General features: G+C 40.4%; 1 protein-coding gene across 2 annotated transcripts in view; it reads left to right on the plus strand.

The window, feature by feature from the left end:
- The window catches only part of pappaa (pregnancy-associated plasma protein A, pappalysin 1a), a 122,512-nt gene that overhangs the window by 24,182 nt on the left and 81,780 nt on the right, over positions 1-16,550 (plus strand). For both annotated transcript variants that reach the window (XM_075455223.1, XM_075455224.1), the window contains exon 7: positions 11,918-12,419. In XM_075455223.1, the coding sequence (XP_075311338.1) occupies positions 11,918-12,419 (502 nt within the window). The remainder of the gene's footprint in view (positions 1-11,917; positions 12,420-16,550) is intronic.

Genomic DNA, 16,550 nt, shown 5'->3' on the forward strand with positions numbered 1-16,550 from the left:
CTTCCAACAGAGAATGTGTGGAGAATTTTTAAATGAAAAATTAAACGATACCTTAAAGCAACAGTAGAGGAATTTTTAACATTAAAATGTTGTCCTTCTGACTTATTTTTATTGCACATCAACTTTTCCTGGTGGCCAAGATACTGTATTTCAAAGACACGGGCGCAATTACAAATAAAGTTGAAACAACTAAAACAACAACTCATTGTTAGGTCAAGTAATGAGATCCAAGACAGAGCATTGAGAAGGAAAATATTAAATGTAAGTGCAACAAATAGGATGAGAATAAACATCAAATTGATTGTTACTGCTGGAGAGAGCTCAGAGAAAAAAATCAGAGTTACAGACAGATGCATAGTTAGCTTCGTTGTTGGTATAGGTGAGTAATAATTGATAGGCTGTCTTGTTCTGTCATGTTAGATTTGCCTGGCTCTGCCGGTAAAGTTGCAGAAGCACGAGTTTAAATTCCTGAAATAATACGATGATGATCATTTCTCACTTTGCTCTGTGTAGGCAGTAAATTAGAGTTGATTAAAGCTATGGTTGATTCCTATGCGCTGTATTACAAATGGAAATACACAGCAGCAGTGTGTTCACCCCTAAAATGATTTCATAGAGATTGAAATGTAAGTATCAACCTTATCATTATTGTCTGTCTCACAGATGAAACCTCAGATAGCCACCTTGATCCTATTTCAGACTAACGTGGAAAAAAGTTCTTCACGAGTTAAAATGTTTGGTCAGTTTTAGCCAATGTCACACCAAAATCTTGAAATTTTGCAGCCTTTCAAAATACTCTCTGCTGTTTTACAATGGCACCATAACATATACATTGCCCATTGTGTCGTGTTACAGGCCAGAAATTCCAAAATGAACATATTTCAACAAGTGAGCATCCATGAATTCACCCTCAAATCTTTGGCTACGCTGAGTAGACTGTTAACTTGGCGCACAGGTGGCATGCACAGGCAAAGCAATTGTGTGGACCCATATTTAGATTTTAACCTGATGCTGATGTGGAAATATCATAATAAGATCTGCATCAAAGCCTCAATCAACCAACTTTTAGATGTAGAATGACGCCATCAACTAGTTTATGGCACATTTTATTCAATCCAGGGGACTTCATACAGATGTAATTATACCTTTAGTATTGAAATTCAATTCTGAAATGTAAAGGCTAATCCTTACACCCCTCCCAGGCAGTCATCATGTAAAAAAAAATCTAAAGTATCTTTCTGTCCAAACTCCACCAACAGTTGGAGACAGAGCCACCAAAAATGATACTGAGATACAAAGAAGGAATGAAACTCAAAAGTGAGGCTCATGGGCATATAGTTAAATAAGATGGGTTACAGTGTAAAAAGGTCTGCTGGAAGTTGTTTAAACCGATCAACTTCCCTGAACACTTCACCAAACCCACTTGTGAGTGTAGCGCAAGTTGCATTATACCTGATAGGTGCATCAGAGGATTCAATAGTGGTTGTTGTTGTTTTAAAAAAAAAAAACTTTTATAAATAGGAAGATATGTTGCTTCGAGTACAGATATTTCTGTTCAATCAGTCTGTCCAAATGCACAAGTTAAGGCTTCAAAATAGAGAGCAATGAGTGACAACATGGTGGCTATCTCCGAATGTTGTACACATTCTAAAGAAATTGCTGGTATTTTCTTTTTTGCTGTCTTTGCAAATTGCCAAAACACATTTGTTGTTTAAAGGGGAGGGGGTTAGGCCCTCAGGGACTTTCTAACAGCCTGGGTCCCAAAGCAGTTGCCTGTTCTGCCTGTTCACAAGCTGCTGGTGTGACTTAATTATGCAAAAAATTTCCAGACCCACACCAACATTTGATATGTGCTTCTTTTGCCCATGCACCACCTCTTCAGCAAGTCATTATAAGGTTGAGTAAAGCTGAGCTAGTCAACTGTGAGCTGATACTCCAATACCACTGCATAATCACAGGAATGCACACATTCACACAAACACCATCTGGCATAAATGAAATGCGCATACATAAGCAAACTACACTAACAGTGTTAGCACCTGAGTGTACACAGTACATATCCACTTACTTTGCTCCGACACAAAAACAAATGCGCTATACTCTGAGTTATGATGTTTGCTGCCATAGTTTTCTTATACTACATTTTCTGATGTTTATAATGGGGCTATGTGATATAGATTACCTAGCCTCTTCCATGTCATCGCTGTACTGTAGCAACAATGCCTGAAATGACATAACCAAATTAAAAATGTCTGCAGCTTCTGAACTACTCAAATTTTTAAAAAATTATTGAGAAAGTGTCAGAGGTGACAAAGAATTAGAGCAGTGGGCCTAAATTAAATAACTATCTTATCTACACAGATAAATGATGGTGTGGAGATGTAAATGTGAAACCAGTGAACACCTGCCTCAAATTTATGTTTTTGTTTATTTCAACAGTTGGAGCCAACGTACTAACACATTAGCCCGTTCCATCTTTTAAACGAGCTTTTGCTATAACAATAAAAATGCTTAATTATTACTACTGTGTAAATAACCACCAAAACAAACCTTTGAATCCAAACATTATACATGAATACAAATCTGTTACCATCCACAACATTTCTTGTTACCTATCAAAATCCCTTTGGAATTTAATTGAATAGAAACTCTTCCATTCACATAGGGCATTCGTTGTGAGAGATTAAGACTATGTTGTTCTGACAAATGTTTAATTCAGTTTAACAAAATGTGCAAATATGGCATAATTATTTCATAAATTGAAAAGATAATTGTGGAAATTTAGATTTTTTATTCACATTAAAATCATGCATTCATTTTAACATGTCACAAAATGACGCATGTAAAGTGAATATAGAGAGCTCATTTCATTATTGCATAGGATGCACGGTGGTGTGGTGGTTAGAACCATTGCCTCACAGCAAAAAGGTTTCAGGTTCAACTCCTGGCTGGGGCCTTTCTGTGTGGAGTTTGCATGTTCTCCCCGTGGATGTGGGGGTTCTCTCTGGGGACTCCTTCCTCCCACTGTCCAAAATCATGCATGTTAGGTCAATTGGTGACTCTAAATTGTCCCTAGGAGTGAATTTGAGTGTGGTTGTGTGTCTCATTTGTCTCTTTGTGGCCCTATGATCAAATGGCAATCTGTCCAGGGTGTACCCCGCCTCTCGCCCAATGACAGCTGGGATAGGCTGCAGCCCCCACGGGGCCTTAAAATTGGATTAAGCGGGTATAGAAAATGGATGGAAGCATGGATTTCATCATTGGCCTATCTTATAGAATATCAAGCTTGGTATTTACGCCTTTTCTTAAAGAATTTGGGCCTAACCTAATGCAAACGTACCTTGAATTGTTGAAGTGCTATAACACCTGGCTGAAAGTGGCCATCTTCACTACATAATTCTTTTGAAATTAAAATTACTGACAAAGACGCTTTTTTTTTTTTTCAGAGACTTGCAATGTTTCGGGCTTCACACTTCCCACCACAAGGAGCATGTAGTAATAATGAGTCTATCATAATCACTTGGTCCATCATGTCTGAAAATAACTAACTCTTACACTGAATGGAAGTGATTTATGTTTTTGTGTACAAACCATGTGTAGGATGGCACCTAATGAAACGTCATACGAAAATAAAAATGAAAAACTAATACATAGGTTTGAAAATTACTGAACCCTGCCTTACACTGGCTATTATGGCTATAATGTGTCTATCAGAGGCAAGTCTGGACTTGTCTAATATGTTGTGTGTGTAAAAAGTGCACTCTGTTTTCCCTCTTGTGGAATGGGTTCCTGTTTAAGGCAACTCCCCTTTCTCTATTAGCTCTGCTTGAGCCAGCTTCTAACTGGATACCACAGCTGCTGTCCTGCTGCGAGTGTGCATATGTGTTACTAACTGACATTCTGGCGGACCACGGACTATGCAGATTCTGCCAAATAATTTAATGGAATATAAAATATTGGCATGTCCCTTTATTAAAAGTTGAGGATGTTAAGAATTTTATTTTTGAATGTGTGTTTACTTGCATTTATTCATGCATGGCACCTGTTTAGGATTGTGGGCTCTCTCTTCACGTGACTTGACTGGGAAACACGTGGCCAGAATGAACCAACATACTTCTCGTAAATCTTTGCAAGTCGATGCCTGGGTGAAATATTTCTTTATTGAAAAAAACAATGCAAAAGAGCAAAAACTCACAGGGATAAGTATTCCTGGTGGGGGGTAAGAGATATTGGGAGGGGTTGAAAAACAACCAATATAATTAAGAAAATTACATGTGGTTAGCAGAATTAACAAGGGAGGATCCTGGATTGATTGGAAACAGCAGTGTGCATGGATAGAAGTAAAAGGATCCAGAATATAGGGTGACCAGGTGTCCTTCTTTGTGTAGGACTGTAGGCTACAGCTTTTGTATCCCTTTTACCTCGTTCCTGTAATTTAGAGGATGTCCCACATTCTGAGCAGCTCAGAAATGTTAACACTACAAAAATCCTCAAAATAAAACTGTCATAAAAGATAGTTTTGATAGTTTTACACACCCTTCAGTACGGTGGCCGACACATGCAAACGCGTTGCAAACGGCAAAACAAATCGAACAGTAAAACAGAAATCACAAAAACGACCGGGGCACACGCGACGCAAACGCCAAAACACATGCAACAGAGAAACACTGCAAGTTCACTCAAAACCCAACGGAAGTTTGCCAGGCCACTAGGGGGTCTCGACCTGTGGGATAGGGGATCAACTATGGGAGATGACATATTTTTCAGGGAAGGCCTTGCATATTGCACAAAGACAATGCTTTACCACATATTGCATCTATTACAACAGCATGGCTTTGTAGTAGAAAAGGCTAGGGTGTGGACTGGCGTGCCGGCAGTCCAATTCATTTGGTGCATTATGAAACACAAAATACAACATAAAAAAAACCTCAGAGCTGTTGAGCAGCTGAAATCCACTTGTTATATTCGTCTTTGATGTTAGCTGCACAAGGTGTGTTTTACTTTGAATAGTCTCGGCTGAACAGCTTTGTTTTTGGTGACTTATGTTATAGCTGCTTGAAGCACTGCCTGTCTAATGATCAGCTCATTGTGAGTTTGAGCAGAAACAGTGACACAAACACAGACTGAGAGTCAGAAAGAGTGGAAGGTAGAGACATACAAGACATGGAGTAGACGGAAATTATGTTTGGGAATAAGAATAATGAATAATAATAAAAAGAATAATGAGCCGGATAATGAGCACGAGACATCCCCGTGCAATAGTGCCTACCGATGTGGAACACACTTATTGTAAGTCGCTTTGGATAAAAGCGTCTGCAAAATGACCGTAATGTAATGTAATGTAACATGCAGACGAGCAATAACTACGGTGGCCGACACGTGCAAACGCGAAAAACAAATCCAACAAATCTCGACCTTTGGGATAGTCATGAATGGGATAGTCGATCACCTATCCCACAGGTCGAGACCCCCTAGTGGCCTGGCGAACTTCCGTTGTGTTTTGAGTGAACTTGCAGCGTTTCTCGCTTGCATGTGTTTTGCCGTTTGCGTCGCGTGTGCTCAGGTCGTTTTTGTGATTGCCGCATTTTTCTCTTGCAGCGTTTTACTGTTGGATTTGTTTTGCCGCTTGCAACGCGTTTGCAGGTGTCGGTCAAAGTACTTCAGTCTTACTCATAACGGCGCACTGTGGAGTACTGCCCTTCCAAGAGGGCATTGTTGTGCATGTTTATGAGTGGCATTCATACTTTCTGTAACTAGGTAAATGATGTTCTTGTCGATAGTGAACATGTTATGCAAAATTAAGGGCCATCCCATGGGTGCACACTCTGACATGAGCCACACGCCTTGCGAGGATTTCTGCACCAGTCACAGGCATAAATACCATAAATAGAATTGATGCAATTGCATTCAGACAGTTGCTGATGTGTAGTCAGAGGCAAAACAGCAACATTCCAAGAGACAGCATGACAGAGAGTGACAAAAAGTGGCATACAAAAACAAAAGGTGGTTTCAAAAGGCAGCTATAAAGGAGTTATACAGCGGAAAGCCCGAAGAGAGCACCTGTAATTTGAGATAAACTTTTGTTCTGGCCTTGGTACAGACAACTCTGTACTCACCTGTGTCATGCACTGTTACTAAGAATAATTGTATCTATTGTGGTGCTCCCAAACCAGATTTTGTCACACTGCTACTTGTCTGTGGCATATCACTTTTAGCTGTTTATGGTTGATTCTTTGAAGTTGAATTTTTGTTGCTGCTTGAATGACCCTTTGGTGTAAAGTAATTGTGAGACTTCAGTGAGCAGTGTTAATGATGCTATTAGTCTTCCTTGACACCTTGATGGCATCCCTGATTTCAATTGATCAACTACTGTCTTTCACTGCTGTCATGCAAATGGAGAGTGATCACAGGGAAAGGCTTTTATCATCCTTCCTGCTGCAATCAAAGATAGTACATTGGCCATATCATAAATTGCCTTGCGACCAATGGAGTTGGATTAATATTGATTTCATTATATTATTTATTTTCTTAAATGAACAATAACAATGTATTTTTGGCTTCAACTCCCTTTGAAGTTTTTATTCAGTAAATATTTTTATTAAAAGCAAAAAATATTGGGCAATTTAAAAGGAATAATATTTTATTTTTAGTTCCTAGAACTGTCGACCATTTACCATTTTCTACTACACAATTTTACTTGATCGTTGAGTTCCTCCCTCCGTTATCAATGTTTCACGATGTGTTAACGTAACGTGACTTTGATTCGCAAGCTGTAGTGTCTCTTGCCTTTATAAAGTGCATAAGTGTGTCTGCAAAGTGTCCCTGTGTTTGTGTGTATGTCACGGCTAAAGGGTTGGAGGGGGTTGATGTATGCTGTCTAAGTGAGGAAGTGTGTAACAGTGTGTGACAGTTAGTCATAGATAGTGAGAGCCAGAGCCAGACACTTCTTAGAAAGCAAAGAGTGTGCATGCCCGGACATATCCCTGTCTGTTTATTCATCCTGCTCCCTGGACTTTTTTTGGATCTGTTTAATTCTCCAGAGCACAAGGATTATGTTGGTCATTGACCAGTAGCTATTCTGGACTTCTATTTCACGAGATATTATAATATTTTAGCTTATTTCCCTAAAATGTGCCAAGAATTGTTTGTCCTTGCTTCAGAATGGCAAATTGTTGGTATTTTTAACCAGTTTTTACTATTATATGTATGTTAAGGTACTAAGTGTACAACTGGAAAAGGCTTTTGGAATGAAATGAAGCTGAAAAAGAAAAATGATGTGTGGCAACTCATTGAAGCTGACAGAAAGGGCTGTGAGAAAAATGCAATTCAACCTTTTAAGGGGAACTGCGGTATTTTCAACATTGACGGTAGCCGTCCACTATTCCGGCACGTCAACTTAACTCGCCGGATTGGATGCCTAGTCTCGCCGTGTTGCTACTGCAGTGGGCGTGTACAGAGGGGTTTGTATACGAAGTTGTAGATAGAACATACGGGCTCCGGGGGGAAGTAAATAACTTGTGATTTTAACCAACCGAAGTTTCTCCCTCTAAAAATTTGAGTTTTGGAGGGAAATGAATGTGTATAAATCTTCAGCAATGGAACATTATTTCGTATTTCACCATGGCTGTGGATCTGCGAGCGAGGAGAGCTGCTGTGCTGCTGCTGCTGTTGCGACACAGGAGATCACATGATCTACTTTCATTGGATAACGCACTCCGTCTGCCGTGGCAAATTTGCATAAAGTTCAGCCGAGCCCAACTTTTTGACGTACCGCAGGTCCGCCGCTCGCCGTGCCGGAATCCCAGCATGCTTTGCGAGCACGGCGACAACGATCGGCCGGATTTCATTGAAAATGAATTGAATGCGTTGGATACGGCTTGACGTGCCGGAATAGTGGACGCCTACCGTAAGCCTTTTTTCCGAGTCGTCTGCAATGTTTTAGAACCCCCCTCACCGCATTTTTGATGTTTACTGCTGTCTCCGGTATTTGCCTAATTTTGATTCTTCTCAACCTGCTTCAGAATGGCAAGTCATGCGCATGTCCAAAAAGGTCCGTAAAAGCACAATAAACGTCCGTTTTCAAAATAATCAACTCACCGAAGTGGTTACTGGTGTGCACTGGTAATCCATATCAAAGTTCGTGGCGAAAAGTTGCTTCTGTCGTGTTTTATTTGACATTTTGTACTGGATGTTCGTTGATATTACTCTGCCACCGCTAAGAAAATAGTGCGAGCATGAACGAGCTGCCAAATAAAACACGACAGAAGCAACTTTTCACAACGAAATTTGATATGGATTACCAGTGCACACCAGTAACCACTCCGGTGAGTTGATTATTTTGAAAACGGATGTTTATTGTGCTTTTACGGACCTTTTAGGACATGCGCATGACTTGCCATTCTGAAGCAGGTTGAGAAGAATCAAAATTAGGCAAATACCGGAGACAGCAGTAAACATCAAAAAAGCGGTGAGGGGGGTTCTAAAACATTGCAGACGACTCAGAAAAGAGGCTTAATGTTGAAAATACCGCAGTTCCCCTTTAATGAAATGCAATTATACACCACCCATTAGTATAACTAATGCACTTACCATAAAAAAAAACATGCAAGTGCATGTTTCCTGTTAGATTTTTTTTTCTATCTTTAATGTTAAATTTACACAGTTTAGCATTTCAGTGATTTAGTTCAGAGAAGATAAGTTGCTGCTATGATGAACTTTTTGAGTTTTAAAATCCATTCCACTGTGATATGATATAGCATCTAAGTTTGAGCTCCAAATTTACTCGACTGAACTTTCGACTGACTGTAATTCATTCCCTCAAAGCAACTGACACATACTGCTCCAACCACCAGGCCACCAGGGAACAGTGCAGGGTTACTTCACTTGTTACATCAATCCGGTCACAGTTACCCTTTTTGTCACTCCCAACTCATCACATAAGCCGCATTCGCACTGTAGGAACCTTTGGCAGTTCCTATAACCTTTTCAAGAACGGGGCCGTTTTTTCTCACATTCTTACATACAGGAACTCGGGACAATGGCCCTCAGTTCCTATAACCATTTCAGCTCCTTCTCTGAGGCTGGGTCTTTTCTGGGTTCTATAGAACACATCTGACGGAGGTGTTTGGTGGTCGTTAGCTACGCCCCATGTCATGCTGTCACAGCTGAAATGTTTACTCATACGACACGGACACAACCTGCGCGTGTTTAATAAGTTAAACTTACACATGGTCTCCTTTTTCTGCGGCGCTCTGCTCTCCTTCCTTTCTTCATGAAATGAAAAAGTATCGCCTGCGCTCGATCCTTCGTCTCCTGACTCTCTCTGTGTGCTCTTCCAGCCTCGATTGTTAGACGCCCGATGTGATCGTCCATGATTAATATCACCATCATGCAGACCATGAACACGGTGGCCTCCCCGCTCTCCATATTAGCTTCTAGGTGGTGTTTTTTCTTCTCTCCTTACTTTTCGCGGGTTTTGTTTTGTTTTGTTTTGTTTTGTTGTTGAGTGTGGCGCTAAAGTAACACGTCACTGTCGCAGACGGCTGCGCCGTATCAGTCCTGACCTGGTCCCAACTCATGTGCGAATGCAGACTGAAACAGTTCCGCTGGGGAAGGGCAGTTATCAGAATGAAATTTGAGGACGACCGTTCTTAGAACGGCTCTGTCCGAAAACGGCTATACTGATGCTTTCTCAGGAGCCCTTTGAGTTGGTTTTTAAAACACAGTCTACCCTCCTGTGTACAGTGTATTTACTAGCCAGTGACCTAACTTTTGGGAAGCATTGACTTCACAATGTTGAAAATATCAGCAGAGCAATGTAGACTGTCGTTTTCAGCAGTGTTTTTTGGCTCAGCCTGCGCATCAGTTATAGACTCAGGACACCTGGCAAGATGTAGAGCAGTTGTCTTCAACCAAAAATGATAGTAAAGGGGCGGTCACTGTATTGAAAACTGATGTTAAGGGTCCCTGACCAAACATCAGCATATGATGAGTTGGGCACGAGAATGTGTTGCAGTTAACAAGTTTTCTGGACAATCATGCTTGGCATACACAACCATTACCTGAGGTCATTTTGAGACAAGATAAATTGTCAAACAAGATAAATCTCGATCTGTGATTGAGTGATTTTGAACTATATTTTTCTTAATCAACGAACATGGGGCATTTTCATTTATTTATTTAACCCACACATAGCCAGAAAGATCTAATTAAGATATAGGATTTCTTGCTGCGGGCAGTTTTAGGAAGGAATTGAGATTTATGAGTCACCTAATCTTTCCATAACTCTGTGGCAGTTTGTTCTGTGTATCAAACAAGAGCGTTGAAAACACAATGGCAAGATGCTCAAGCAGTCCAGTCACCGGAGTGATATTACATTTATAGAAACCACAATACATATCATCTCAGGGTTTCTGAGCCACAGACATGTATAATCTTAGTGTTTGTGTCTGTTATTCCAGTGTTGTGAAAGGCCGTTTCTTACATCAAACCATGATTCTTTCCCGGCACTTAACATTTACTAAAAAGTTTGCTGCAGGTTTATCTTAAACCAAAGAGATCAGTTGTGAGAACAAAAGTGAAAAACAAGCCAACAAACAAAACAAAAATACAATGGTCTGGTGGGAGTTGCCACAGTCCCAGGGCCTCATATATAAAAATGTATATACTATGATATGTAATACTAATTAGTTACTTTTTTTTTTCTGTCAGCAGGGGTGAGGGGGTGGGGTTCCTGCATTTTAGACAATGATATGTGAACCTAGATTCTATCTTTATTAGTTAGGAAGTGGATATTACACATAAATCATTGTGGTTTAAAATACATTGAAATCCCCTACATGCACAGATTGAACTGTCAGTCATAGATCTTTGCTTGGCTATAATACAATTTATTTTGCTTTGGGTTACACAATGGATGACACCCTTACTCTGTCTCCTCTTAAATCTCCAACAACATTAGCAACAGTGCCAGAGCTGGAGTGGGGCCCATCATAACAGCTGACATTACAAAATATTTTCAGTGGCTACAGCGCCTTTTCCCTGCAAACTCAATGAAAATGTACCCAGAAAGCCAGGATTACATGAGCCGAGTAAAGCCAAGCTCTTGGAGCACCTTAGTTCATTCTCTTCCAGCCTTTCCCCTTTTTCTCCCTCTCTTCTCTTTCTTTAATTCACCTCCACTGTGGCCACACACACACTTACAGTACAATAATAAATGTGTTGAGATAATGTGGCTTGGAAACCATATTCAGTCTTCACTTGATTAAACACTGGAATTTTGCACGATGCCCAGAAATGAGGTTAGCAAATGGCTTTGCTGGTTGCCAGCTTGGAATTGCACAAAAGGAAATCGAGGGAGAACATAGTGTCTGCCGCTTGCTGGCTTCTAAAAGTGCTTGATGAATGTTAGTGTACGTCACTTGGGATAATGCGAGTTAGCTGTGTGTGGACTCCAAATATGGCTGGAGTGTGACTGTTTGAGGTTGTAATGACTGCGCTGAAGTGAGAACCCTGCACAGGGCCCCTCTCAGAAGGTACACACCTCAGCTCTGCCTTTCCTCTACAGATGGACTCACAATGAACTCTCAGTCTCACCTCAACCTTGATGTCGCAAGACCTGTAGATACACCAAAAACATCACTGATGCAAGTTCTGTAACTGCCAACACATCGTAAAAAGGCTGTGAGCTTTAAGATTTAGTTGAAAAAGACCATCTTACTTGTTTACAAAAAATGTCATAATCCAAGGATTTATGCTGTAGAATCTTTGTTCTTATCATCACACATCTTTAATGTCAATCAACACTGATGACTCATACTAGAGTGGGAATTGGCCAAAATAATGTTCCAATATCTATGATTTTTTTTTTTTTAAGCCTGTATGTTGTTTACATCTGTTTTGTAATCTTATCCCATAGGCCCTCCAGATGTGGTGCAGGCATGTGAGCCAAGTGTGCACACATGGAGCCCCAATGCTGGGACTGAGCAAGGTGTTGTTGGCCTGTCAGAGTGTCCTGACATGGGCTGCATGCTTCAACTAGAGTTCCCCTACCCGCTGGTACCTGACTCCTTGACCGTGTGGGTCACATTTTTCAGTCCAGAGGAAACAGCGCTGCCTGCTATTCATAACATTCTGCTACTGACTGTCAACGGGGGCAACATTTCATTGGGCCCCAGTAATGTTTTCTGTGACACCCCACTGACTCTGAAGCTGGATGTAGAAGAAGAAGTGTATGGGGTACAGTTTTACACTATGGAGCAACACCTTGAGATCGACGCAACTCTCTTGGCATCCAAACCAACCTGCAGACTTTGCAGGCATTGTCAACCACTACACTACCGCCTGTTGCGACAACCGGCCTTCACCCATGCACCTCATGGCCTGTTGCTGAATGACCCTACCCGCCGATACACAGACAGGTGAGTCACCTGGTAGGTGAATATCAGCTGCCATTGATAGAATCAGGGCCATAGCTGAAATTCCGTGTAGCCTTCCTTACATTCCTGAGGTGAGAAAAAAAAACAATAAACGTTTAAAGATAAAACATTTTCATACTTGTATAAATGGTAAGAAGCACAAAAAACACTGTAACAACTGTTTCAAAGTGTTTTCTGTCAGACTTTTATGAAATGCTGACCTGCTGACCAGTAAAAATGTAGCTTCCTGCTCTAGCGTGAGGTAATTATGTTTTTTTTTAGACATGTCAGGAAAGGTGTTTATTTATCTGTGGAAACTATGCACAAAAATATGTTCATCTTGTACCAGATATCCTCTCCCAATGCCCCCTGGACTACCAGCAAGCCATTGCTGCTTCTGCTGTTTCAAATCTGTTGCCCAACATTTGTTTCCTAAGTCACAGGTCAGTTGTTGCCCACATTTGTTTTTTCCCGTGTTCCATGAAGCAAGGGCAAATAGATGACTTGTTGAAGGTATTATCTGCACACTGTGGTGAGAATTTAGTGCTTTGCTTTCAAGGAATGTGCTGACTTGGTGAAATTGTGCTATACATGGCACTGTTGCATGTTATACCATCCCACTATCTCTCTGTCAGTGTGTTTCACATGAGAAGGAAAGTGGTAGATAAGAGGTGAAAGAGTGGGTATGCGTGTTATGCAAGATGGAGTGATGACATCTATGTTCCATTATGTATCACGGCACAACATCCAGGTTGAATGGCAGTATCTGTGGAAGGCTGCCTACAGTAGGGATGTATTTATTTGGAGGTTTTGGCACACTTCAGTGGCTATTGATGTACTGTAGGTAGTTTTACTGCTGTGGTACATTTCACGAGCTGTGGTTGCATTCCAGTGGTAGTGGTCAGTGGCAACGTCTGTCTATTTTTTTTTTAAAAGACCATGTGAAATGTTGTCTCTGTTTAATGGTCAGAGAAGTTCAGTAGAATGTAAGTTTTTTTCACCCATCCAACAACAGAAAAAGTATATTTTGTTTCCTCATGGAGACCATTTAGCCCATTTAACTCAAAATCAGATTCCTAAAACTCATTATAAGAGGCTCAAAACAAACAATTGTGAGAAAATAAGTTAAAAGGACGTTTCACTTGTTTTGCGTCACTCTCATTATCTTTGATATCTTATGATGTTGATCCAGGGGCACTGGCTTTATGTGTAATCTGGGGTCTATTTTCATATAATGCCACCACTCAAACTGATTAAGTGAAATGAAAACAGGCTCCACTACATAGAACTACTATGTAATTTCTCAACAAATATTTTTGTAAGAAAAAGATAAGTCCAGCTAGTCAGAAATTTGACAAAGATGTTATTTTCTGTGATGTAAATTCACCCAGATGTTTTGGCCAGCCACAAATCCAATATAAAGTGCACTGCTGATTGCCAGCTGCAGAAAAGCTTTTGTTGACCACACAGACAGTTGCTTCTTCTTGCAATATGCTACCGAGGGGCTGGACGGAGTGGGTGAGGGGTCGAGGTGATTGACCTCTCGCTGTCAGGCCTCTGGCCTTCATCTGAGCTGGGGCAAACAACAAGAAGAATGGCTGACATCTCGGCTCCTTTGGGTCCATCCATGAGTGGTGGTTTGTTTGGAATGGCAAATTGCTGGGAGGTCAGGGTGACAGAGTTAATTATGGTGGAGAGTTAGAAGGGTGAAGAGGAGACGCAGGGTGGGAGGTTGTATCAGTTGGGGGTAAATTATTTCTTGGCTTGGGAAGGAATGGGGGTGGGTGGAAAGGGGTGATGAAGGGGGTCAAGAAAGTATGACGAGAGACCTCCCAGGCTAAAGAGACACAGGAAAGCTCCCAGAGCATCACTTGTGCTGCACTCAAACTCTATCCGTCTTGTGGGAAAGTATTTAGCATTGTGCGCTCCATCCATTCCTTTAGGTATTCTGCATTTGTCTCCTCTTAAACCAAAATCAGCTACCCACAAAGTACCCAGAAATGGTGTCAGTGCAGTCCAACAGTGGTCAATGTGAAAGGGATGAACAATAGTTTAAATGATGCTCCCCTCACACTGTTCTAATGGTGGGAATGGGGGAGGGACTGCGTCTTACAATTCTATAACTGCGTTTCCCACTCAGTGACCTGAGATACTGAGCAAGCTTTTAATTTCTCCTTCATGTTTTCTGTTTGCATTCATTACACAGTCATCTCTGTCACATTTTATGTGCAAATGAGTGGACCATGTGGATGCCTTTCAGGAGAGACAACCATGAAATCTGTGGCTGTTTGCAAAATCAACAATGGGCTAACTCTGAGTTTCATGTAGCTTCATTATCAACGCCCATCGATTTTCCTCCAAAACAAGTTGCTCTGGTGGAATCAGACTTCAGAAGATGGTGGAAAACAATCAAATTGTGTATGTTACAAATCTTCACTATCTTGTTGTTATTACTGCAGCTTCAAATTCCATGTAAAGTGTGATATCATAATCAATAGCTTGAGTTAGCAAAAATATCAGGAATCTTGAGAAAGGAAGGGGTGAATCGGCTGCAGAAAAAAGTTAGTGATCTTTTTCTTCCAACTTGAGTGTGAATGATGGAATGTTGATATCACAAATACAACTGCAAATAGAGACTAAAGATTGCAGCAACTCCAAGGTCTCCTCACTCTTTTAAAGTATGTCCATAAAAATTCCAAACAGAAAGCTCTTTTTTATGCTTGTACAGAAGGTATAAAATTAACCTTAAATGCATGTCAGAGTATTGCTTTATTAGATCTCAATGTAAAAAAGAATCTCCTCTTTATATTTATCTGTTTTATTAATATTTCAGCCGAGAACAACAAGGATCAACAGGACAGAGACACACATCCATATGGATGCTCACACAAAGGCCCGATGCACACTTCTGCAAAGGCAAAAACAAGCGAAGATGAGCACAGAAACACACCAATGCTCTCTGTAGCAGTCACATTTATTTGGAAGTACTTCAATGCGCAATCATCTGGTATTATCAAAATACCTTTGAAGGGCATATTTCAGGGCCTTGTTCCCAACTGAAAGAGCAAGCTAAGATAACACCTCCATTCCCACAGGGACTTTGAAAAGAATGTCTGGATGAACAAAGAAGCGGCAATGATTAGATCTGATCATTTGAGACAGTGACTAGAGTGATGTACTTTATGGAGATAAATTTAGATTAAAACAAGTTACATACATTATACGATCAGTTACACTTGAAAGTGTACTTTTTATGAATTCTGAATTTTGGGTGCTGGATATCATCCATGATATGTCTATGTTAAATGTCGATTCCAGCTGAGATATATACTGTATATGATACTAGTCATAAATTCTTTCACACATTTACTTCATATTCATGCCTCCATCATTAAAAGTTTTTTTTTAAACATACTATATATTACTCATAAAGCTCCATGAGTAAGAGAATTCATTGTCCTGTGTTACATCTGCACCAGTTTCTGTTTCATTCTCCCCTGCAGCCAATTGGGAACAGGTTGAAAGCCATGTTTAAACAGTTGTTATTACACTAACAACACTATTGACTCTTCATAACCAAAGGTGCATTTTGAGACCCAACTATGGAAAAGTCCAGAGCAGAATATAGTGAAACTACCAGTGGAGTAGGTTGTCGATATGTGTTTTTTTTCCCTTTTTTTAATTTGTAGATATTTCAGAATGTAGTGGTACCCTTTGCTTGTTTACTCAATAATCATATTGTTGAATTCTCATCATTTCTTATGTGACAATAGCCAAACTGTACAATGCGTATGCCATAGGAGCCTTAGAATCAAGGCTTACTTTTGATAAAGGTTGAATTAAGATGAAAGAGCTGCCTATCTTGCCCAAGTAGGTGGTGATTTATGACAACTCTGAACATCTGAGCTCCTGGCCTCTTACTGTTGTCTGGAGAAATGATTGAGAACAGAATATGGAGCTTTGCCTTTGTTTGTAGTGTTAAGTGATTCCTGTATTGAAGTTAAGTTATGATTCCATTCACCTTGAGTAACAGAACTTTTGAAGCTGTACAGACTAATGTGGGGGGTTTAAAAGCTTTCTACAGGGGGAAGTTGTAGGGCAAAGAACTCAAAAACAGTATTTGCATCAGACCTC

Source organism: Odontesthes bonariensis, chromosome 22, assembly GCF_027942865.1.
Source record: "Odontesthes bonariensis isolate fOdoBon6 chromosome 22, fOdoBon6.hap1, whole genome shotgun sequence".
NCBI lineage: Eukaryota > Metazoa > Chordata > Actinopteri > Atheriniformes > Atherinopsidae > Odontesthes > Odontesthes bonariensis.